Source organism: Manacus vitellinus, unplaced genomic scaffold, assembly GCF_001715985.3.
Source record: "Manacus vitellinus isolate BGI_N305 unplaced genomic scaffold, ASM171598v3 scaffold_2_pilon, whole genome shotgun sequence".
NCBI classification, from domain to species: domain Eukaryota; kingdom Metazoa; phylum Chordata; class Aves; order Passeriformes; family Pipridae; genus Manacus; species Manacus vitellinus.
The window spans coordinates 11,194,658-11,220,958 of NW_021940208.1; the positions used below are offsets into that span (position 1 = coordinate 11,194,658).

Genomic DNA, 26,301 nt, shown 5'->3' on the forward strand with positions numbered 1-26,301 from the left:
GTCCCCTGCCAGCCGCGTCCCGCCGCTCCGCAGCCCGCTCAGCACATGCAGATCCGCCCAGCCGCCTTCATTAATAATAACTGATACTTAATGGCACCAGCCCCGGGCGCGCAGGGATGGGCGCAGCGCCCGAGCCCGGGGCACTGACCTTGCCTGGCCCGCGCCCGCCGCACGAACTTCCGCGCCGCTGCGCGCCCGCGGATGAGCGAGCGGCAGGAAAAAAGGGGGGCGGAAAAAAAAAACCCCCCAAAAAACCCAAAAAACCCCCCAAGAACCAAAAAACACCCCCCACACACAAAAAGTAAAGCCCAACAATCACCCCCGGCTCTGTCGGCGGCGGGGGCCGCGCGGAGCGGGCGGAGCGGGGCGCGCGCGCGCAGTGCGGGGCGGCGGGGGGCGCACGGCGCATGTCGTCCGCGCCGCGCCGCGCCTCCAGCAGGCGCTCCTGCCCCCCCGCCGCCAAACTCACCACCATCTTCTGCATGTGCAACATTCGCAGCCGGACAGAAACCGCTCCCCGGCGATGGAGACTGCGGGAAAAATCCGCCGCGGCGGGGTGGCTTGCTGAAGCGGCAGCGGCCGCCGGGAGGAGGCAGAGCGCGAGCGGGAGAGGATAGCAAACAAACTAAAGCAAAACCACACCAAAAAAAAAAAAAAAAAAAAAAAAAGAAAAGAAAAAGGGGGGAACCTCTCTTTTTCTCCCCCTTCCTTTTTTTTTTTTTTTATTTTTTTTTATTATTTTTTTTTTTGTTCCTGATTTTGTGTGTAGCCTTCTCGCCCTCGATGCCTCTTTGAGCAGCATCCAGCGAGCGAGCGGGAGAAGGCGAGACAGAGAGGCAGAAGAGAAGATGAGGATAATTTGCAGACAGCTTGTCTTGTTGTTTTCTGGCTTTTGGGGACTAGCAATGGGAGCTTTTCCTAGCAGCGTGCAAATAGGTAAGCGCTGCATTGGGCTGCGTGCGTGTGTTCAGGGGTTCAGTCTTTTGCGAAGTGAGTTGGAAAGGCGGCTCTGAAGGCAGTTTGCAGATTTCTCCTCCAGCACCATCCGATTTCCGTGCCTTCACGAACCATCCGCGTGTATTTGTGTATATGTGCCTCCGAGTGCCTGTGTGTGTAAATACATGTGTGCGTTCGCGTGCGGGAGGGAGGATGCTTGTCTTTTGCAGAACTCATTCCAGCTCCGGGTGTGCGATATCAGCAGGGCAGAAAGGGGCTCGGGGCTTGATACCCCTTGGATGCTTCAGCCCCCTCCCGCTTTTGCCTGACTCCCGGAGGGATGGCGAGTCCTGTGCACGAGAGGTTGCGGTAGCCGGCACGGATGAGGGATAAAAGGCAACGCTGTCCTTCGTTCCTTTCTGTAGTTGTAAAGTTTAGGATTTTGTAGGTGTCTCTCTGTAGTCCTGTACCCCATCCTCACGCCTTTCCCATCGCCTCCGGCTTCCTTCCTTTCGGACATGTTTCAGATGGGACGCAGCTATCTGAATTCTTTCCAGCTCAGCTCCATCACTGCATCATTTCTCGTGGACTTGTGAAGATGCTGCTAATAGGGCTGAGCTGCTTCCTGCCTGCACATGGCTGCAGAGGAGCAAAGTTCATTATATTCCTCTTCAATGCAGATTATCCTACACTGAGTTGGTATTTTCTTGTTTTTAATCCAGAAAGCATCGTTCCCCTTAATCAGCCTGCCACTTAATGTGAGAGGTTGTTGAGCAGCTGATTTAGCAGTGTGTTCGGTATCAGGGAGATGGAGGCTAAGCACTTTAAAAGGTCACTGTAATCATGACAAATCTGGGTATTTATGTATGAAAGGCTGGAAATCGAGAAGTCAGAAAAGAAGCATGAAGGCATCAGGGAGGTTAAAATCGATTGACGACAGTGATTTAAAGGCAGTGGTTGTGATAACGAATACGATTAGTTCCTTATCCATTAAAGTCTTAGGACTTGCCTTACTGTGCGGCTTTGGGAGAGACAGTTGCTTGCAAACAAAGATAGTAAGTAGCTTGCAAATGATTTACCCTGCTTCTTTTGCTTTTTGCTTTTTTGTGTGTTTTTTGTAGGTGGTCTCTTCATCAGGAACACAGATCAGGAATATACTGCTTTTCGATTAGCAATCTTTCTTCATAACACCAGCCCCAATGCATCTGAAGCACCTTTTAATTTGGTTCCTCATGTAGACAACATTGAAACAGCTAACAGCTTCGCTGTGACAAATGCCTGTAAGTAAACATGCCACTGATCCAACCACCTTATGGGTAAATTGCAGTGGAAAGAACAGGAAACCACATTCTTATCTTGCATTTTAAATACATCAGTAGGACTGTCTTCAGTACAGATACCCTTTGCAGGAGAGCAAAAGGGGCAGCAGTCCTTGTTAGTTCCTAACTGGAGCAAAATCCCCTCTCCTGCCTTCTGCTGACTAACCTGATGTGACATTTACTTTAGTGTTATTACTGTAGTTTCTTGCTTCCGGGTTTCTATGGAGATGAATTTTGTTGTTGTAAAGAAAAATTATGAATGTCACAATCAGTCCATAAACCCCCTCAGTTACTGTTGTTTGCTTTTGTGCATGGTGTGCCTTGCGTGTATTTGAAAATATCTGATAATATTTGTACTTACAAATGGTTTTCTAATGGCTGGAAAGGAGAGAGGGAAGCAGTGGTGTGCAGGATAATATATCTGAGTTGCTTGACGCTGCAGTTGATCTGGTGATGTCACTTGAGGCAGCCCTGCTCTTATATTCTAGGTTGTAAATGTCTCTTATCATTTCGTAATGCATACATCCTGTGGATATGTCTCCATGCATCCATACATTGGTGCCAAATCAAGTTAGTATCTGATCTACTTGATTTCACAGACCACCTCAACTGGAACAAATTCTCTTCCTACTATATATTTTATAAATACACACACACACCCGCATACACACAGATGCACATACACAATGAGAGGAAAACAGAATAAGAAATGCCCTTACCAAATGAGGTAACATTTAATTAATTCATTTTTTAAAAAAAAGCAGAGTATAATTAGGTGAACTTCATACATTTCAATCACCTCAGGGTCTTTATCAGTGGTTAAAACACATGCTGGATACTGTTTAATCTCTGAGAGTGGCAAAGTATCATCACGTATGTCTGAGTTCTTAAAAGGAATTCATGCTATTATGTAAGACAGTGGTATAAAGTGTGGCAAAGCTGAAGGCTGTAGTAGCGTTACTACTTTGATGTTCATATTTCAGGACTCTATAGGTTTTTCTCTGTGGCTGTTAAGTTTTCGAATCCCTCCTCTTCATTCAAGAGTGAATTGCCTCTGGAAGTAGATGCCCTAAGCAACATTGCTGAGCAAGTTTAAAATAGAAACATACTGGAGAATGTCTTAGTGTTCATCATGCCTTTAAAATACGTGCTGTGTTCCTCTTCACTTTCTCACTGCCATCTCTGTGGCACTTCTTAATATGTAAACATACAATGTACTGTGCAGTTCTCATGTATAATTTATTTCATGACTGCTAAATTTATTTATATAAATTTTCAGTACTCCAAGTTTCAGATGACCTTGCCACCTTACTTAAGAGGAAAAGCTTATGAGCTGCAAAAATGGCTCCATTCGTTTTATTCAGGAAAGACTGATGTCCCATAAAGTGTGAATTCTATATTAACCAATGTATTAGTTATGTTTAGTGTGAAAATCAGTATCAAATTTTATAAGGTGAAAACATTTCAAAAGGTGCTTTGAAACTGGAAGGTATCAGATCTATGCAGGTGCAGTTCATTGAGAATATATTACAATAGGTGTCAACTTTTGTAGGCACTGATAATATATTCCATGAAAATAAATGACACTAACTTTTTTAAACTTTCATTTTTAGCAAAAGAGGAGGGGACTAAAATTTTGTATACCAAAATCAGTAATTTTAGGTGAAGTCAATTATTTTAGATTCTGCCTACAAATCTAGTTCTGACAAATAACTTCCAAGGCTATTGTTACTTTTTGGATTAAGGATATTCCTTGGTATGTCTATTTGAATGTTAATGAATTAATTCTAATTTGCATAAATTTTAAATTGTCTAAAATTGGACCACTTCTCTATGTGAGACTAACACCATAGATTCAAAAAGAGTTTGCCCAAAACTTTGCTTAATTAGACTATTTGCACCTGATTATTCTCTCATTCCAACCACCTTAGGTTATGTTTACCTTACATTGTTTGAACTGAGGAAAACCTGTTCTGTTATGTTTGCTGTCAGTTGTAGCAATAGAGATTCATAACCTGATCCTTTTTTAACTGAACCCAGTTTGAGTTCCAAAGAGTTTAATGACTTTAGAAATGACAAGTCCTTACAATATGGGGGGAGGCAGGGAAGAAAGCGAAAAGTAAATTTATATGTTTGTGTACGCTCATATAATTATGTAAATGTCTGTATTGAATAGACGTAATCCTACAGGCCTTATTTATGTTTGTACTTGCCACTTAAACCCACTCGTATTTTTGCATTAGCCGGAATTTGTATTTATTTCATGTTTAGCAGCCTTGTGCCAATAATCTGACTACTTCTTCTTTTTAAAAACATTTTAAATGCTGAAGAATACTTTTTAAACAAATCCCCTAATGAAATGTAGGCAAACTGACTGACAACTGAATGAACATATCTCATGTTCCTTAAACTAAATATGGGCAGAATACTGCAAAAATCAATTGTCTGATAGCTGGAGGACACTGGCTTCAATGTGATTGAATTTGCTGGCTTGACAGAGGCTTCTAAAGCGCAGATGTGTGAGATTTTCTAACCTAATTAAAGAACCCCCACCATCAGCTCTGAATTAAGTGATTTCATGGCAATGTGAAATGATAACTCTTTGCTGAACCTCTGTGAAACAGTGGCTTTGGATCTTGCCGTTTGTATAAAAATTACTCAGAGCACATGTCCCTAAATATACAGTACAAAAGCCTTAGAGCTGCTGGTATGAGATGAATATTCATGTGAGTTCAAGCATAAAGCTCTGAGACATGACCAGTTCCCTCTGCTTCTGTTTCCATTTTCTTCAGCGATTATTTGTAAAGATTGAGGGCCTGGCCCCTTGCATGTGTTAGGGACAGTAGACAGATTATTCCAAAGGATTATGAATGGCATATTAGCAGCAGATAACTCACTGCAACATTCTCAAAACTTTAATTTTTCTTTTCTATTCACTAGATAAAAAACATATATCCAAAGGCTCACTCAGGAGTGCTTTTGGAACTGGAATAATTTTGTATATTCACTGTAAAAGCTAGTTTCTAATGGTTATTTTACACATTTTTCTTTTCTTCAAACAAGCCCAGAACATTAGTGTTTTTGTTCTAAATCATGAGTGCATATGAAATAGCTTGCTTTAGCAGATAAAATCTGTTGTAAATTAGCAAAATTGATCTGATCTGTATCGGTTTGGAGATAGTCATCTTTCTTTCCCCTTTGCATTTGTGTGTTTTATTTAAACTCTGTTCGTTTCTTTTGCACTACATATATTATTCAGAGAATCCTTCTTACTGACAAAGCTAAAATTATTGCAAAACATGAATAGTACAAGATTCTTACCCATCAGAACACAATACACCAGAGCTGAAACATTTGTCTATTGGCATACATTGGTTTGCACTTTATAAGCAGGAAATTCTGCTTGTGATTAGAAATCTACCTACCTTCAACTTGATTTCACATGTTGGAGCAATGCATTGATTTTGGAGAGGATTATATATATTTATTCTTTTGCTGAATGCAAAATAATTTTCTCCCCTCCATACACCTTCTATATAGTACGTTAGTATATCTCAGCAACACAGTTAATGTGCTTGAATACTTATGAGAGGTAATGCTATAATTTTACAAAGAACCAATTGCCTTCTAGCTCCTGTCTTGTAGTTGAGAATTTTTCTGTTGAAGTTTCAAAAATCCTTAATATATAACCAGTTTGCAGTTCTTGTACAGAAATGGTTTAAATGGGGAAAAAAGAGATCAATTCAAGTCTTTTATTATTATTATTTCATACTAAAAATAAAGCCTTTCTCTTTGAGTCTGTTTGAATTCATGTGCGTTCTGAGTTGAATATATACCTAATAAGTGTAATTTAGGGTAAATCAGACACTCCTTTCCTCTTTTGCACAGTTCCATTCTTAGTAGCTTTTAATCTCGGTAGACACAAACCCCTCAAAATATAACTTTGTTTATTATGTGCTACATGGATCAGAAGAAAAGCCCACTGGAATTAAAAATTTTGTATCTTGGAATAACTTTCCTCTTTTTCCAAGAATTAGTCTCTTTAACTCTTATGCCCTCTGGATTTTTGTGGGGTTGATGACCTGAAATCAGAGGGCCTAATTCTGCCTCACCGGTGGGAATGCAGTGTCTGGGGGAGATCCACTGAGGTTAGAGGCAGCCGTGAGGACAGACAGGAGCCTCCCTCGTCAGCCTCACCTCTCTGTGGGTCTGTCTCTGGGCTTGTGCTTGCTAGTGAGGGGAAAGGCAATGTCATCTTGGAGTTAACTTTCTGCTGAGACCTCCAGAAAGCTGAGGAAATAAACACAAATGTAATATTGCCCTTATATTGTGACTATCTGTCATTTTACTTACAGCAGTTTCAGCTTTGATTTACTAAGCTGCATCATAATGGGATTTTCATTAAATTTGGTTATTAATTCTGCTTTATAATTACAACTCAATTTAGCAATAGAAGCGTAACCTTAGTTGAATAATCAGTGTCATTTAAAACCATGGTGTTCTTTATTTAGAAAGTGAGGTTTCGTACAGCTGAATGGTATTTTGCTATCAAGAGCTGAGCGGTATTCCCAAGGATGCAGTTTGGAACATATTGAGGGTTACCATAAAGGCACACCATACAGTCAGGTTTGAACTGCAAAAGCAAATAGTGTGCAAGTTGGCTAGAAAAATGGAACTGCATTAAATTGTACCCTCCTAAAATAGGATCGATTACAAAACTCTGTTTGAACTGGGTGTTTTGCTTAAATACATGGAGTTTATCTCAAGCAATAATTGAAAACAGTTTCTCTTAAAATTTTTGTTATTAGCGTTTGCTGATGGAATCAAATAACGTATGTGTATTTTGGTGTCATCTGCCATAAGGATTCTGTATATTCTTAAGATATAAGATCCATATTCAAAGAGTTTCATTGCTCTAAATGTGATACTTGTAAATAGCCATACAACAGAGAGTAGATCAACTATCAATAGCTCCAATACATCAGAGTCTGGGTCTAATTTTCAAGGTTATTGCTGGGAAAAGAAATGATGGGCCTTTGCTGAAATATAGTCAGATTTCTACACTGAATATTCTGAACATCTATTTTCCTGCCATGAAACAAGACTTTTGTCCTAGCATGTTACTGGACTCTCTAAAAGTGTACTCAAAAGATTTATTGTAGCCAATAGAAATAATTTAGTCTTCGTTTCAGAGGACTAACAACAAAGATTGTGTTCCTTCATTCCTCCAATGCAGTGCAGTACTCCTTGTATAGGACAAAGCACTTTAACAAGTAAATTAAATTGATTAACTTCAGCTTTATAGTTGTAATCTCAGTTTGTATGCTAGTCAAAATAACTCATGCATGTCATTTTTAGGTCTTGATTGTTTTGAGATTTACTTGTTCATGAGAGAAGACATCTGCTTTGATTTTTTTAATGGTTTTAGATCCTACTGTGAAGTGTTCAAATTCAGATTGTGAGCAGGTGAAGTTCTTTGGATTTAAACATGTTGGACCAAAGAATCATTTCCGCAAGTTCTTATTCCTTAGTATATGACTGGTGTAAAGGGTGTGAAATTTGTGATAGTGCAAAAGTTAAGAAGTCCATATGATTGCACCAGTGTAATTTATAGGAAAAATTGGCCTCCCCTCTGGATTTACGTTCCTCTGAGTAGTTAGCTTGAGGCAAAGATTTTGGACTAATACAGCACGGTCTGCTTCTGCAACTGAAGTGGGCATACCAAAATTATGTGATGGGACACAAAGTCAAATTAGATAATTAATTCCTGTGCAAATCAAGAATTGTTCTGAATTTTGGAAAGCAAATTTACTCAAAAGTATCTTATTTGGAAATTTTGGTGTTGCTTTACTTTTAATAATTTTCTAAGAATTCTTATTATCTCTCTCTGTCTAGTTTGGGTTCCTACATATCTTTATTTATTATTATTATTATTATTATTATTTTAAAGATCTTACTGGCTTTTAACAGTGTTGATGTGTATTCCCTTGTTTATCAGTGCAGATACGGGTTGAGTACTCTCAAAAATTCTGTATTAGTGATGGCTGCTGTCAGGAACCCAAGTTTGAATAGAAAGGCTATCCTACATTTTGGCACTCAGAGACATTGTAGCATTTTCCAGAGTCCTCAGCAGCACCTGCCTTTCCTGTGAGACCTGCTTACTGCTGAACACTTTGGAAAATCTGTCCTCTGGGCGATAACACATCAGTCAACTCTCTTCCCTCAGTAGTGCTACTTCCCAGTGAGCACTCTGTTTCTTCCCTGATCTGCTGATCTTCTAATTCTTTTTCCCATAATTCTGATGAAGTGTCTGCCTGACTTGTTCAAATAATTGCAGCTATTAGGTTTTTGGTTCCTTGTGGTAAGAAGATGGAACCAGAGTGGCACATACCCATCACCATTGTCTTGGCAATGCATTGGAAAGGCGCCACTTACCCTTCCTCTTCACCAATTCCTCCAAAACTCCAAAACTGGTTATAGATAAGCTTTATGTTGGACTCAAGAGGAAATACCAGGACACTTACTACCACGCTGTAGTACTGTACTGGCTGGGTTTTGGCCAGCTATGCTAATATTAACGAATTCCAGTACCAATACTGGCCTTTGTCTCGCAGTTATTTCCCCAGACAGAGCTGCTTGTGATTTAAATACAGGCTCTAACTGAGCAGTGATCGCAGATTGGAACCTGTTATAAAGAGGGAGTAGAAGGAATTAGCTTTTTTGCAGGGTGAATATGTTCTCATTCTTTCATCTCGTAAGTCAAATTTTTAAAAGTATGAAATTGCTTAACTCCTATTATTTTTAAAAAACAAAATCTTTAGAAATTGGACCCCTGGTCCAATAATTGCCTGTTTTCAAAGAATGTCATTTGGGCTACTGTCTTCTCATATTCCACAGGCTATTTCAGTGTTGTACTTGTATGTAACAATTGCTCCTGAAAAATGCAGGTTTGTGCTGTACCTTTCACTATATTCATGGGCAACATGAGCATGACTGCAGGTGTTTTTTATTGTAAATATAAATACAGCACAAAAGAGACAAAAAGTACTTACACTTTTCACTGGCTTATTTATTAGATTATTTGTGGGGAAAGGCTTTAAACACATTTTGAAGACATACTGAAATATATAAATATTTAACTACTCATAACAGTTTCTCTGTTTCTCACATTCAGACCCAATGTGAGGTAGCTTCTGTGCCACTTCTGTGTGAATGCTCTTCCAGTTGCTTTTATGGTGTCTTTCCATAGTACACTCTTAAACATATAAAATTTGAACTTCATTTTTATTTGCACATTGTCTTTTCATACAGTTCAGGTATGCCTAGTGAATATCCATCAAAAAGGTGGTTTAGGAAAGTTCACAGATAGGGAAAGTTAATTGCTGAAAAGAATTGAGGCTTTTGGGCTTTACTTGCCACAGCTCTACAGGATATGGAATTTACTTTTTCACACTGTGCTGCACAAGGTGATGCATATGTTAGTATTAGAAAGTATTATACAAAATAATTAGAAATTATTATACAAAATATTCTGGTTTTGTTCATTTCTTTCACAGCTATACATTATGCTTTTTTGTTGGAACTAGATGATCTTCAAGGTCCTCTTCCAACCCAAACCATTCTATGATTTTGTGATTTCTTTTTGTTAGAGATTTCACTGATATCACATGGCTTCATTTTTCAATGTCAGGGTCAGACCTGTTTCCCCAGTGGGTAAAGTGATTCGTGTAATACATATTCAAGGCAGAGACAGGGGAAAGAGAATAAATGCTTGTAGACCAAAGACCGTACAAAATGTAGCATATTATTTGTCCCCAAAAGCTTCCCGTTCTGCTTTAATATTCCTGATGCACAGTAGAAATATTTCACGCTACTAGTTAATGTGAAATATGGGTCTGGATGGTGCTGTGTTAAGGTCTGGAAAACATTAAGTATAAGTGAGAAAGACTTTATCAAGCACAGATACATTCATGTAAAATTCAGGAGAAAAAGCTGCAATTTTTAATTTTTAAAAGCATATGCCTATCAGTACACTGAGCCCTGTGTTTCCTCACCGAAGCTGATGTGGGGGGCAAAGGAACAATATTTTACAGGACCATGGTCTCAGCAGAGTAGTGTAGGATCTTATATTAGTGATTTTTCTCCAGTTTTTCTGTGTCCTGGAGAGGCTTGCTAATAAAGGCCTCCAGCCTTGGTTGTTTCCGTTTGTTTAAACTGAGAAGAGTGTTTAAGAGTGGACGTTTCAGAAACACTGCAACTGGGAAGATAATTTCCTTTAAAAATCAATAGTCACGGGCTCTTGGCTGACTCAGGAGTTTTTCTCACTTTTCCAAATAGAAAGCACAAGCCAGGTAAGAAGCTGGCTTTTGGAGCTGTTTGCTTACCTTGTTAATGCTGTCTTGTATCTAGCTGTTTGTGTGCCCTCCTGTTGTGAGCTGGTCAGAGTTTTTTTCTTTCTCATGTTCTTTTTTTTAAAGATCAGTATATTGTGATGTGTTATTATATAGATAAGAATTGGAGTTGCTGTCTGGAGGCACAAGCAAATGTCCAAGGAAAAGAACATGAGAGGTGTATTGGTAGGACCTACATCTGCATCTGTTGTGGGATTATATATGCCCCCTGAAAGTGTGTGTCTGGAAGGTCAGGAGTAATGGCATATGGAAGTGATCCAAGTTCTTACAGATGATACAGGAAAGATATGAAAGCAGTCTGGGGGATGAAATGTTGTCTGATGGCTATGAGCACCTTGCTTCAAAGAAGAAAAAGTAAAGGTCAAAAAAATAAATGGGAGAATGGATAGCATGTAATAACGTTCACAGATTATTGTGTTCTAAGGCTAGATGGGACCATTTTGATCACCCAGTCTGACCATCAAGATGGTAGTCAGCCAGCCTCAATTAATTCCTTTATCCAACCCATAATTTCTCTTTCCAAATAAATCCAGTGTTGAATTGAAGACTGAAAAAAATTACAGGTAAATCGTCGTATCATCAACACATCATTTGGATATGTCACTCACTGTCTTTATTTATGCTGAATGTAGGAGTCATACAGAGTAGGCAAGCAGAAAAAAAATGCCTACTGCGTTTGTTGTTGGTCTTTAATTTAGAGAGATACCATAATCAACATGATTTGCATACAGTTGTCACAGTTGTGCAGCTCCCAGAGCCCTTGATTTGTTCTGGCTGGTTGGTATTGTGTCTTGCCTGCACAGAAGGATGGTGTGGGACACCCTTAGTAGCATGGCTTATGCCATGGCAAGACATGTAAGGACTTACTGGGGCCTTTTTCAAGTTCCCTTGAAAAATACTTCAGGTGGACACAAATGGAGGGGTATAGAGGGTCCCTCTCCTGAGGAAGAACATCTAACCCCACAGAAGGGACTGTGGCTTGTAGCAATAGTAATATAAGCTTGGTAGATATGTTCAAAGACCATTAAGTACATTTTTTCTAACAAATGTATACTAGTCCCCATTATGTGTATTCACAGACTCTACCTAAAAATACAACTTAGTGGTCATACATGTTCCATATATTTCACTTTCTATGAGCCACAGAGGATGTGAATCTATTACTGCTTTCACCTGGAGAGTTTGGGCTGTTAGCTTAAGCTACCAAGAGTTATGAATTTAGCTTTGAAAATCCCTGGTTTCATCTGCTTTTTGTGTTGGAGGAGATGGCAGCCTGAACACAAACATGATGATGAATAAGATTTAATGCAAAAGAATATTTGCAGAAAGCAAAAGACTGGATAAATGAATAGCAGAATTGCTCCCATAGCTGTCTTTGATGATCTGTTGTGCTATTCTGAATAGAAAATGCATATGGAAAGAGGAAAAAAGGACAAATCCTTTCTTTCCTTATACCAGAAGTCACTAAACCAGGGAGAAATAGTAACAGAAGACCTCAGCAATTAATTATTGGTATACTAATAGCTGTACTTACAGCATCTTGTTTGCTATCACTCCATCCATTAAATGGTTTACTTAAATGATTTATTATTCAGTTATTATTAAAATCAGCTGGAAAATTATGAGGTATTTTCAGATAACTCAGAAGAAGAACAGGCACAGTTAATGCAAATGCATGTGTGTGGCGTATAATTGGCAAAGTTCAGCCAGGCGTTGTGTGAGATGATTTTGAACCCAGGTAGGAGGTGGGTCTACCCTAGTTCTTCAGGGACCTTTGCAGACCCAGAACTGACAGATTATGTGGAGTAAGGACATGAACAAGTTTGGGGCCTTGCACCTGCAGTTGTTCTTTGTCCTCCATTGACCCTCAGTTAAGAGGGAGAAGGGGTTCAAGACACAGCAGGAGTTGTGTATTTAAAAAACACCATTATTCAGTGTTCGGGTAAGAGGTTTCAGAGAGCGGAGAAAGGACTGAAGTGCAGCACTGCTTGCTGCATGGGGAATTTTCTGCTTCTGAAAACAGAGTAGGAAGGTGTGGCTGGTGCGCGTGAACCAGGGATTACAGCTGGGGTGAGCTGACATGATTCTGAAAAACTTTAAGGTGAACATGTGGTTGTGCCAAGCTGACAACTTAGTATGGATGGGGAATTAACACCTAGTCCACATGTCCAGTGAAGCACAGGAAGAGTTAATAGATATGGAAGAGCTGAAGGCAAAAAATACTGTTCAAAGAGACACAGAGAAAATTCTGTTCTCTTCCATCAGCCATTCTCCTCTCCCTGCTTTTTATTGTGACATGCTCTAGCTTTTCATGACAAAGTGGGAACAGTGTTCAAGAAGTGCCATCAGTGGAAGCAGTGGACAGGATGCTTCCCAAGCTCTGCACCACTGAAGAACATCCCAGCCTTCCAGAAGCTAAGTCACATGTCCCATAGCTACCCCACAGCTAGGGACAGGCTGTTGTGGCTTCTGGGTTCGGCATCCAGAAGCCACAGTATCTTATTAGCTCCTGTAATGTATTGATTACAAATAACCATCAGCTTAACTACTGTAGGGAAAGGAAGGAAAGGGAAAGGGTATAAAACATTTGTTTCTTGCTTATAAACAGAAAAGAAATTAAATCCTTATACAACTTCAGAAAAACTGTGCTTGTTTCCATGTCTTGTCTTATTTGACCCAGTCTGCTTTAGACTCCATCATGGTCAATACTTTAATATTTTGAGGGAATAAGTGGAAAGAGGAAGTGGTGATGCTGTACCACAAAAAACAGTTTATACAGGTGAATTGGATTGCTTCCCTCTGTTCTTCTCTGGGTCTCTGGCAGATGTTGAAGGACTCTTGTATTTTTGTTTCCTGATGAAAGCCCCAGAACGCCTATCATTCTTTCAGTTACTGATTATGATGGGAATCTTGTGCACTTCAGAACAGCTGGCAGGCACCAGAGCTTCACACCTTAATCACATTTTCTTTGTCAGCCTTTCACATACTATACTAAATGGGAGACTACCAGAAAATCCTTTGAGCAATTACAATAATAGGATAATAATAATTATTGCAGTTCCTTGCACTTATTTAGTCTCTGTGAGATTAAAATGAAATCAGCATAATGTTACCACTTTGAAAAGGTGTGGATATCCCCTGCCAGCAGCATCACCTTGAGAAACTGCTCTCCAGGGCCTCACCTTCCAACTTCCTTATATTTTATATGGTAAGGCAGGGCTGTACTGCCACCTTCCTATTCATGTCTGTGAGCAATTGACTGCACAAATGAAGTCGTGAAAGATAATGTGAATGAGGGGAATCAGCACCATGGAGAAGGTTTTTTTCCTCCGGTGCCTATAAAAGACAGGAGGACGTTAAAGGGTAATCTCTCCAGTTCAGAGGGAGCATGCTTACATAAGACATTTTCTGTTCTTGACTGCACATCGTGTAGATCTTAGAAGTACTAGTGAGAGTTAGGTGTGTGCAACCAAAAATGCAACACAGAAGTATAGCTTTAAGCCTGTTGGTTTCTTAAGATGTACATTCAGATAATGCACTATCTTCCTGTCTGGTCCTGTCTGTGTAAGTGTTGTCTGCAAACTGTTGGATTATTGGCAAAATAGGTTAGCAGTTTCTATCTACTGAAATAAAATCCTATGGGGCCTTTTCCTACCCCTCCAAAAAGTGTTTTGCATTTAATTAAAATTATGAAGTTCAATGTCAAGTTTTCACATTCATGTACCTATTGTTAGTGCTGTGGTGATGGTAAGTTCCTTAAGGATATGTGTAACCATATTAAGCTGGTGCTGTATTTTTATCACTAAGACAAAAATAGCAAAGTGATTAAAAATCCTAGACTTTTCTTTTGTGTGTGTGTGATGCTGACTGTAACTTTCCATGTGGAGAATACAGAACAACTCTAGCTTTTATTGGGAACCTGTCCCTTTTTCTCACCTCTCTCAGTAGACAGAGATGGAAGCATTCAAAACCTGTCAGAAGACAGGAACACAGCTGACTATTTCCCTGCATCTGTAGCATGGGCTACTGAAAGAACTGTGTTTGTCACTTCCATTAATGTGGGTATCTTGATGCTTGACTTCAAGAGAGAAAATAATGGTTCAGACTTCCTAAAATCCGGGATGTACCACAATTCTGGCTCTCTGTACAGCAAGTTGTAACCCACAGTAGACCTCCACGGAGGGCAGCCTGGATGTGGCCATTCCCAGAATTGCAAATATCTTTATTTTTATAATCTTTATTGAAATATCTTTACTCACAGCCAACCACTCATCATTGCATGAGAAGGCAAACATCAGATGTTATACTGTAGTACTTCTCACTCTCTTCTGGTCATCCTCTCCAAACAGAAGATATTTTGGTCCCTGATGTCTGTTTGGATGTAATCCCCTGGAAATTATAACATATGACAGTGGTCCGAAAGGATTACAGTAGAGGTTTGCTGGGTTATTTTGTTTCTTACACTACTGTGTCTATCCTGGTAGTTCCATCTCCATTTGGCTTTGCCAAGGACATGAAGAGAGCAGAAGTGGCTGGCAACCCTGTCCTTCTTTTTTCTCCTGCATCTGTGTTTCATCCAGGAAAGCCCCTACCCAGATTAATTTTTGGAGCTAGGACTGTTTGGTTTTTTTAGGATTTTTACTTAATGTTTTAAAAGTATGAACTTATGCACTTGGCTGACAGTATTTGTCCCCAAGAAAGGAGATTTGGGATGATAGGGACAGGTCAGTGAGGCTATGCTACAGCATTTTTGGATAGTGTCTTAGGTTTAGTTTCGGAGGCAGACACATGCAAAGACATCTTATTTGGTTTCTTCTGTATTTAGAGAAAGCTTTATAAAACACTTAAATATGTTTAAAATGCTCTATTTTGGCTTGATGCGAAGAACTGTAAACCTTTAGGAGATGCTTTTCAGGAAGACACTTTAAGGTACTTAATGCATTGCACATCCTGGCAGGGCAAATTCCAATACTCTTTTGGAAGCATGGATGGGAGTTAATTTACTTAGACCAAGTTGTTAATTTCTGGTTGAAACTGTTGCCCCGAAATGTCTGTAAATGTTGTAGCTAACAGAGAGCTGTCTTCCTTTACATATAGTTTTGTACTACTTTCAGCTAAACCAATGATCAAAATACTAAATCTAGCACTCAGACAGCTTTTGGATTTATGACAGTCCCTGAAGGACTTTGCCTTACAGTTACTCATATAGGTAGTTTTTAAAATTTATGACAGAAATAATAACTCTGTGATAATATTAATCTGATTGCTTATTTAGAGCACTCAGTGTGAGAACAAAAAAAATGAGCAGGTAGAAATTCCCAGGGCAAAGCTTTGGCTCAGTGCTCTGCTGTCCCTCTCAGGGTGGGGAAGCCAGAGACATTTCAGAGACTTAAGGCAATTTTCAGAATTTGCAGAGATGTAAAACCAAAGTGAAATTTGGCCTGGAGCAGCAAGCAGTATTAGTAATTTAATGGTATTTTAGGTGCTGTACTTATCTATTTCAACTTAATTACTGTTTTCTGATATTCAGGGATGTGCACACGCACTGTAGAAGCATTTAGCGAGTCATCTCTGTCCCACTCCCCATCACAGGATGATGGTGATTTTCAGCAGCTTTTTCTGCCCCTCTTGCTACTCTGTCATTGTCAGTGGTGCTTCCCAGAGCACACTCTGGATCTCGGAGAGGTTGCAGCAGATCTCTTGGGTCTAGGCAGTAAAGAGGGCACCCTGAAAAACAAAAATAGGCATCTGGAGATGAGTGGAGTCAAGTCTCAGTGAACTACCTGATATGGTGTTGCCCTGCCTTCTCCTTTCCCTCCTGGGAAAGGTTTATAAAAGGGGCCTGCCAACTATCAGGGATGATTTATATATATATATATGTATTTTATATTTTTTTCGTCATACCTACCATCTGTGCTTTCCATGTTCTGTAGTCAGATAGACCAACTGTAACCTGAAGGAAAGTCCTTCTGCAGTGGGGGCAGAAAATGTCCTTCTAACATTCATATCTTTCTGAGAAAAGGGTTAGTGATGTGATCAGGTGTGAGTAAGAGATACAAGCATTCAGGTGTAATCTTTCGGATACGCTTGGGATGATGGTTTTGCTTTGTTGGTGGTGGTTTGGTTTTGTTTTGTTTGATTTGGTTTTTTTGTTTGGGTTTTTTGTTTAGTTTTTTTTGCACGTTCAAAACCAATAAAGAAGAATTGCCTGTCTAAAGCTTGCAGATCTTAAAAAAAATTTAAAACACAGTGGGTGAATGTAGGCAAAGCTGATACTTTCCATTTCAGTGAGACACACCAAGGGCGGGTGTTGTGTTGGATTAATGCTATTTCACCTGTTGAGAAGCTGCTGCCTCACCGCCGCTCAGAGATACGCCAGCACTCCCAGGCAGGGCTGGAGGCACCCCTCACTGCAGGATGCTGGTGTCTCTGGCCACTATCCCATCCCAGCTTAGCCTCAGGAAGGGATGTGTACACGCATGGGTAACAGGCAGGGCTCATTATGGGATGGGGCTGAGGTTAAGCTGGTAGAATTGTACAAAAGCCATGGGGAGACTGCAGCTATTTGGAAGTAATGGAACAAACCTGGATTGAGCTCCAGCCGTGCTGAGCAGTGCCCACCTCAGTGGCTGGCTGCCAGGGGCCGAGGTCTGAACAAGGAGCTGCCTGGTGCCTGCCCACCTGCATCCTCACAGGAGGGAGGGTAAGGCAGCAGGACTGGAGAGGGCATCAGCATTTCTTCCACAGAGATAAGAGCCTGTAAACACTGATTATCAGCCTCAGACTTACTGCAGAGTACTGTCATTAAAAGCTCAATTGCGACCACTAAGATGAATATAAGCGACTCCAAAAATAGGTGATTTCAGAAAGAAAGTTTCAGACCTCTTAATAAGCAAAATAACCAGAGCTTGTTTGTATACCTTGAAATTATGTAGAGCTTTTTCCTTGCTCTTTAGGGTTAATACATTGTGGCTGTGTCATAAGAGCGTGTCTGCTAAGTGTTTCTAGCAAGACTTCTTGAAATGCTGCCAGAGACCTGGAGAGCTGCATACCTTGCTTTTAACACAGAGAGACAGCTCTGTGCCACTGCATAGCCAGGAATGTAAATACCAAATTTTAATTATCAGGTATATTCATAATTCATTAATAGGAGACAAATAGCCTGAGATGGCTTTGCAGTGCAAGAAAGATAAATGGAAAATGGTGCATAGATAATGGATGCTGGAGTAGAATGTGTGGAATTTTTCTTTCCTCCATTTTGTCTTGCTGCAGCTATTTTGCTTGAATTCTCAAAGTCACTCCAGGAAAAGGGGCTGGAAATAGGACAAATGTACATCCATCACAGATGTTCAGAATTCTGAAACTGAGCTTCAAGTACGCTGTGAGCTGCTGAATGCAAAAGCCACAGGAGCAGCTGTAATGTTTTGTATGTTCTGTGACAAATGTTTCTCCAGTTATTTAACAGCACCCATTTTAACTTTTGGATGTATTGAATAAAACACTTCCTGACCATATCTCTTCCATTTGTTCTTGAATACATAAGTTTAACTGACTTCAGGATAAATATTCTGAGAACTTCCTATCAATTTGGGTAGTATGATAGATGATATGTCATTGATTTAATGACATAAAACCATATGTGGATAATGAACTTCTCACAATCTTTCTCTGGTAAACATGCAATCATCTGCTTCAACAATTCTTTTTCAGGCTAAATTAAAAGTAGCATGTGAGGAATGTAGTGTATATTCAATATATCACATACTCAGCTGTAACTTGAGTCTAGACAGAAGAGTACACTATTGCCTAACCATCAGACTGGCTTTGAAGGTCTACTCAGCTATAAGAAAATGATGGGTACTGAATTTTATATGATTAGGGATACTTGTTATAACTGGCAATGCTTTTAACCTAAAGGTGAATAAATGGCACCTGTACAATATATTTGTCCATGGTTTGAAATACCAGTTTAAATGAAAGATTTAGTGCAAAACAGAAAGTGGAAATTCTTAGTTTGTTTGAAATATCCTTTTTTTCCTGTAGAGGTGTCTTTGGACACTTACTATTAAAATAGCATTTAATACAATGTACTAGTTGTGTGTAGGCTTAGTGTTATATTGTTCCTAAATGTAGTGGTTCTTTGAGTGTCTGGACCAGGGCTTGACTTAGAGGCTCCTTGGCTTCCACCAGTCCCTGCACCTGTTGGGAGGGCCTGGAGGAGCACAAACCTCCATGGGGGAACTTAAAAAGTCCCCAGGCCCATGAATTTATTTTACTCTACATCATGCAATTTAACTGGGAACCTAATTCATAGATGGGAGGGGGGCATTTTTGAATGAAAAAGGTTCTTGTAATTTTAAATATCAAAGAAAGTCAAGATCATGAGATACCTATTTCCCAGTGGAAACACCCCCTAGCCTACTGTGGAAATACCTACTTATAAAATGATATTTAGAATCATTCCTTAGGCTTTTCTTCACAGCTGATATTTTTACCCAAATGAAAAAAAAAAAAAAAAAAAGCTTTTGGCTTCCTCAGTTTCTTTCACATAGAGATTATAGAGGTGTTTTTTATTATCCCTTAACTAAGTTTCTGACACAACAGGGCACAGGCAATCCAGGAGGCTCCTGGAGTGCATTGCTGATAACTTCCTTCTCCAAGTGATCGAGGAGCCAATGAGGAAAGGTGCCATCCTGGCCCTTGTTCTCACCAAGAAAGAGGGGCTGGTGGGGAGTGTGAAGCTAAAGGACAGCCTTGGCTGCAGTGACTGTGAAGTGGTGAAATTTGAGGTTCTTAGAACAGTGAGGAGGGTGCATGGCAAGCTCACTACCCTGGACTTCAGGATAGAGTTTTGCATCTTTGAGGATCTGCTTGGTAGAGTGGCATGGTATGAAGCTATAGAGGAAAGAGGGGCCCAGGAGAGCTGGTTAATATTCACGGAATCACCTCCTCCAAGCTCAGGAGCAATGCATCTCAGCAAAGAGGAAGTCAGGCAAAAACACCAAAAGGCCTGTGTAGATGAACGTGGAGCTCCTGGACAAATGCAGACACAAAAAGAAAGCCTACAGCATGTGGAATCATCAAGAACAGGTAGCCCGGGAGGAATACAGAGAAATGGTTTGAGCAGCCAGGAATCAGGTTAGAAAGCTAAAGCCCCGCCAGAATGAAATATAGCTAGGGATGTCAAGGGCAACAAAAAAGCTTCTTAAGGTATGTCAGCAATTAAAGAAAGGCCAGGGAAAATGTGGGCCCTTACTGGGACTGCAAGGCCATGGGACCTGATGAGATCCTATGGGAACTGGCAGATGAAGTGAATAAACCATTATCCATCCTGCTTAAGAAGTTGTGACAGTCAGGTGAAGTTCCCACCAACCAGAAAAGGAGAAACATAACCCTCATTTTTAAAAAGGAAAAGAAAGGAAGACACAGGGAAGTAGAGGCCAGTCAGTCTCACTTTGGTGGCTGGCAAGGTCGTGGAGCAGATCCTCCTGGAAACAATGCTAAGATTTAGATTAGCTATTAGGAAGACATTCTTTTCTGTGAGGGTAGTGCAGCACTGGAACAAGTTGCCCAGAGAAGTTGTGGATGCCTCATCCCTGGAAGTCTTCAAGGCCACGTTTGATGGGGCTTTGAGCAATTTGGTCTAGTGGAAAGTGTCCATGGCAGAGGTGTTGGAACTAGATGAACTTTCAGGTTCCTTCCAACTCAACCCATTCTATGAGTCTTGATTTTCTACTGATCAGGCATTTGGGGCCTGATTTCCAGGAATGATGTGCTGAAGACACATACTGTTCCATCAACCAGAAAGCTAATGAGAGATGCTCTTCTCACTTTTCAAAAAAATAGGGCTCAGTTTTTGAAATTGAATCACTGAATGTCAAAGGCAGTTTATTTTGTCCGGAAAAAAAGAGTCAGTAAGCTTTCTGCTGAAGCATATTTGCAATTTCACCCAATTACAGAATCAGTAATTTTGTGAAGTGACTTTAACCATCAACTTCTGTTTCAATTTTAGTTTGTAAAATAAATAAACCAGCTCAAACCACCTTCTTTTATAGTTTCTAGGATAGCTGTGAATTTCAAAAAGATTCAATGCACAGCTATATATGCTGCGTATGCAATAGCATCTCCTAGGTAAATACCATGGCAAAGTGACTCTAGGTCCAATTTCCAACAGTTTAATCATCTGTGTGTCAAACACAGAAATTTCATTTTATTTAGATGTTCTCATCAGCAACAATCTGTTATTTTAAAAACTGAAAATACACAAAAAATTGAAGAAAACAACAGCATAAACTATTCACTACCAATAATTATTTCAGGGCATGTTCTTATTCTCCATTTCTGAGAGTTTAAGGGGGCACTTCTATACTTTAGAAAGAAATCATCCTCTATAAATTAAAAGCAAATGCACTCGACAGCCAAGCTACAAGTGAAAATAATCATTACTGTATGATCCATCCAATGTGCATTTAGTGATTCTACTTTAAGAAACAGGTTACATATAGTTCTTCAAGGACCATCTCAGAGAAAATTTCTTTTTTGTGGTTTTTCAAAAAAACCTATTATGTCAAAGTCATTGCAATTACATGTATGTATAAAGTTAAGCGTAATTACTTCTAAAGGCTTAGCTGAACAAGGCCTTCAGAGCATTTCACTGTTCTTCAGGCCAAAGCACAGATATTTTACAAATGGAAAAAGAAAGTGAAATGCTTGCTTGAGGCTAAGGAACCAGTTGCCAGCAGGTTTGGAAGGGATTAAATTCCCTGACTAGCTTCTTGACGGATGGAGCACAATTTGAGAGCCGTTTCCTTATTCAGATATAGATGTAAGAAACTTCACGATGGCTGTGTTTTATGGTTGTTGTTATTCCCTGTAAATGCTCTATCTGAAAAATAGGGATTTTTTTAAAGAGCAAATAAATTACATGACAATCTATTATTATAAAAATAAATAAAGAGTTATGCGTACTTTCTTGGTTTTGTCTTATAGAGTTGTCATGAAAAAGTTTATAGCCTTAGCAATATTCTTCGTTTTGCCTAGTAACATTAAAGCTGTAATATAATTTTAGTGTTTGATATACAATTGCTTGTTGGTTTATCATAAAGTTTAAGTGGTATATTCCTGGAGCATGGAGCACAATTTTTCCCAGGAAAATTAAGTCCCTGATTTTAAAGGGCAAGAACAGTTGCTAAGCTATTGTTTTACAATTCTGTTTTTAATTTTTGTTTTAATAATTTATTAAATATGTAATGTAAGCTTCTCAGACATTAATCTTTGCCTGAAAAAAAATTCTCAAAATAATTCCTCTGTTTGTTGGGCTTTTGTTAAAGGAAAATTTATGTGACTTCTTAATAACACTTGAAGTATGGAAACAATTGTTTCCAGAGAATGAAATGAGCTTTCAGATTTTAAGTAATAATGGTGTAAATTAAAGTTATTAATTTCTTATACTTCTGTTGCATTTCCTCAACAAAGTTTGTAAGCAACAGATTAAAATCAAACAAATGATGAAACAACAAACAGATGTGGATTTTTGCATGATGTGATTGGTAGTCCTGTGGGACTGTTCTCTAAGAAAACGTGGGACGCAAACAGTTTGCATGGATTCAAGTTCAGATTAGCTGTGCGCTGGCAGAAATCCATGAGGCCAAACCACTCAGAAAGACCCAGAAGATGTAAATATAAATAGTTGAGTTCTAGGAGAATATTCTGGGGAACTATTCACTTCTGGCCACTACTGGAGATAGGTGGATCCTTTAGTTCTGGCGAAATTACCATTCTTGTTTTGGGGGATCTTTCCAATCCTTTTACAATTATAAACTCTTTTTTGTGCTACTGTGCTAATATAAGGACAGGCTGGACGTGATGGCAAACCAGTGTGTTTGGACTGCTGAGACTGACCCCTAAGCATTGTTTCCTGGAAGCAGGGACCACCCGAAAGTGTTACTCATACTACTGAGCATCAACCTTGTGTGGCTGTAGGCAATGGCACAAGATGGAAAAACAGGAGAGGCTCGGAATCAGTGAAACAATTATGTGTCCAAGGCATGCACCAGCATTAAGGAAAGCCTCATAGGTGTTTCCAGAGAATGTACCCTTTCTACTCATAAACATCAAAGGATCTGTAGAGTTACTGAGTAGGACCTGCAGCTTCTTTTACTTGAAGAAGGCATGGTTAATTAATGATTTTGCGTTCTGATTAGGAAATTAACATTGCTAATGCTGTTACTAGATAACTGAATTTTGGTTTTATAAAAGCCTTTTGAAATGCAATTTGACAGAGCGTATATCAGATTAAATTGGATTGATTATGGGAGTTTTGAAGTTGTTGATTTCTTTGAGAGCTCTGTTAACGAAGCATTATATTGTAACAGAACCAATTAATAGCACTGTTCTACTTAGCTAACGGCCCATTACCCTCAATAGGTAATAAAGTACATACTCCAGACAGAGTTACTTCACTGTGTCCAATATAGATCTTCAGGTACAGTTCTAATTTTGTGGTGCTGGGGAGGTCCTGTTTTTACTGTGAACTTGAGTTGATAACCCCGAGTGCCACAGCCCACTGTCATGAAGCAAGACCATAGTTTGACATTACCTATTAGCATCAGTGGACATGTTGTGATAGTACCACATGGCAGGATGGAGCAGTGACAGTGTTCTATCACAGGAACTAGTGAAAAGATTTGATGCATTGTCACCCTCCAAAATGGCAATAATTACCTGCATATCCTCACCTCCCCAAAACTTCTGTTTTGCACTCTACATGTGCCAAGGCAATTTTTGCAAACTTGCTGACATGCTAGATATTTAAGTGGGCAAGACAGTATTATGGGTTTCCCCCTCCCAGGTGGGGATACGTCCCAGAGTGAGTAAACTTATTTGTCTGACATTTCTAGGTAAAGCAGACCTTTATAAAACGCATAAGAATGCTTAAAGACATTACTACACATTTAGGGGTGGTTTTTTCTATTTGTTTGGATGTCTGGTACAGTCCTTTTTGTTCCAAGACAAATTTTGGTTAATGGTTGAACTAATTTCTTTTCCAACCTAAAGGATTCTATGATTTCTATGATTCTATGTAGTTTTGCTCAGTTTCTTTTTGATGAGGTACTTTTCTCCCTAGAGGCCAAAGCAACTGTGTTGTACTCTGGAGTACAATGCAAGAAATGAAAAATATGCATTAAATATTAAGATAAGGAAGCCAACCTCAAAACTTGTATTAACTAGAGGCTCTGGCTGAATACCAGAAGCTCTTTTCAATTCTTCTACGAGCTTCCCTGGTTTGGATCTTGGCCAAAACCTTATCATCCTATATATTCAAAACTTTGCAGAGAAAAAGCTTTGACATCTCATTTCTGAATGTTAGTGTGCATCTCTGGAGTTCTTTGCTACTTCTCTATGCATTACTGTAGTGGTTCCATTGAAGGTGATGGGCAATGCCAAGGTACAGCTCAAGAATATAATTGAAAGTTCTGTGGTGCATAAATACAACGAAGAGTTGTTTTTCATCTTCTGAGCTTCTTGATAATAGTGATGGTGCAAGAAAAGATATTTATACAGCTGGCAGCTGAAAACTGTAATTTTTGAGGTTAGGAATATACAAAGTCAAAAAATAAAATCCATGGTGCTATCTGTTGTTACTTTTTGCAGTAGAATTACCCTTAATGCAGATGTTTCCAAGTCCACAGCTATATACTGTGATTGTCAGGGAACCCTGAAAAAGAAGCAGCCTGCAAAGGAAACAACTAATAGGGGAAATACATTCTACAGCAGTTCTGTTGCCATCCCAACATCCATGGTCTGCTTCTTTATGCTTAGGAGATAAAATGAAACTTTTACTTTATTTTGTGAGGAGATTTTTGGGGGTGGCAGAAAGACTGGGGATGTGAGAAATAATGTATTTTCTGGAAGTTTCTATTAAATTACATGCTCCAGGTATTCCTGTATGATCTTGAATGTAAGAGGCAAAATCTGGGCTCAGTAGAGGTTAATAGGTCCAAGAGCAATAACCCAAGAATACCTAAATACACCTGTCAAAGACTGATAAGAGCCTAGGTCTGTCAGCTGCATTTCTGTAGTTCCGGAATTCTGTCAGCCCATTTTCCTCTCTATTTTATTACTTTTCAGTAACACAGAATTCTTAGGAATGTCTGGTGCCTTGCAACCCCAGAAACATAATTCAGATTATTTGCCACCAGAACTGCACTCGCAGTCCTGGAATACTAATATTCTGTCTGCATTGCAGGGTGGAGGCAGTAGCTAATTTAATTTTTTTAAAAAGCCCCAAAAAACCAAAAAGAGACAAAGAGACAAAACAAGACGCTGCTGTCCCTTGATGTAAGAGTCCTCTTTGTTAGACTGAATTTTTTTTTAATGAAAATGGTTTTACACAAATGTAATTAAACTGAGTTCATTGGCATTTACTGGAATTTACATTGGCTCTTAACTCTTTTACCAAATTTTCATTTTCAGTAGTTTGGGTTTCATTTTGAAAAGTATTCTCCATACCTAGAGTTGGAGACTTGCGAAGCGGGTCTTAGAATCAAACAAAATTTTAGTTTCATTTAGAGAAAACTGTGTCAAAACCAAAATGAAAACAGGCTTCTCAATCAGGAAGACATTTGCTTTGCATAGTTAAAATACAAACAAACAAACAAACAAACAAAACCAAAAAACCAACCAACCAAACAAAAAATCATTATTTTTGGGAGGGGGCACCAGAACTGGGAGATGAATAATGACTAAAAGTAAAGGGCCAGCAAATGCGGGAGAGGGGTGAAAAAGTTGTTGTTAATGTGGTCTCTTTCCATCAAAATAATGAAAGAGAGCAAAACACAAATGGAAAAGATTTACTGCCATGAGTTAAACAGGAAAGTAGGAAAAGCAATTCCAGAGCAGCGCAACGTGAGAATGTGCTGTGACCTGTGCCATTTCTACCAGAATATAGAGATTTCTGGAGCCAGTGTGTTTATCCATGTTATGGTAACTTATTCCATCAGTTTATCTATCCTTCATGACTTTGTCTAACCCCTTTCTTAATTTGTGTATCCTCCTGAAATTCACAGCATCCTGGGGTGGAAAGGAGGCTGGGGGCGCATCATATTCATGACCTACAGTCTTTCCTTCTTTAAGATATGAAATGAATGGGGAGGCAGTTGTTCAGCTACTGGCAGTTTCTTTTCCAGAGTTTATACAGAAAGCTGCATTAAGCTAACTGATTAAACTATATAAAATGTTTCCTCCAAAATAACATTTAGCCAAACATGCAGATCTGTTGATACTGATATATTTCATTAATCCATTTAGATTTTCCAAGTATGTTTGGCAGCATGGTCTCTCCCTGTCTCATTTTTCTCATCCCCTTAGGAATTGCTATATCCAAATTATATCCCTAAATATCAATTTCTAGGTTTAGTATTTGACATTTTAGTTTTGAAATCTACTTTGAATTCAATGTAAAACAATGCAATTCCAAAATTTCTCAAACCCAGAAGGTAATTTTTTTACTTTAATGTATGCTTCTGTTTCACTGTCCAAAAAAAAAAAATCCCCATCTACAGCAGATATTGATTTCATTTTCAGAATTTCAAGCAAACTGAAAAATAATTTATTCATACAGTTTTCCTCCTGCA

General features: G+C 39.3%; 1 protein-coding gene across 8 annotated transcripts in view; it reads left to right on the plus strand.

Moving 5' to 3' along the window:
* Positions 1–723: 723 nt before the first annotated feature.
* GRIA4 (glutamate ionotropic receptor AMPA type subunit 4) overlaps positions 724–26,301 on the plus strand; it is a 218,112-nt gene continuing 192,534 nt past the window's right edge. For all 8 annotated transcript variants that reach the window (XR_001920491.3, XM_008922755.4, XM_008922754.4 and 5 more), the window contains exons 1-2: positions 724–936; positions 2,058–2,216. Coding sequence is in view for 7 of the 8 variants with exons in the window: in XM_008922755.4 (XP_008921003.1) it covers positions 849–936; positions 2,058–2,216 (247 nt within the window). In the remaining variant the exon portion in view is untranslated. The remainder of the gene's footprint in view (positions 937–2,057; positions 2,217–26,301) is intronic.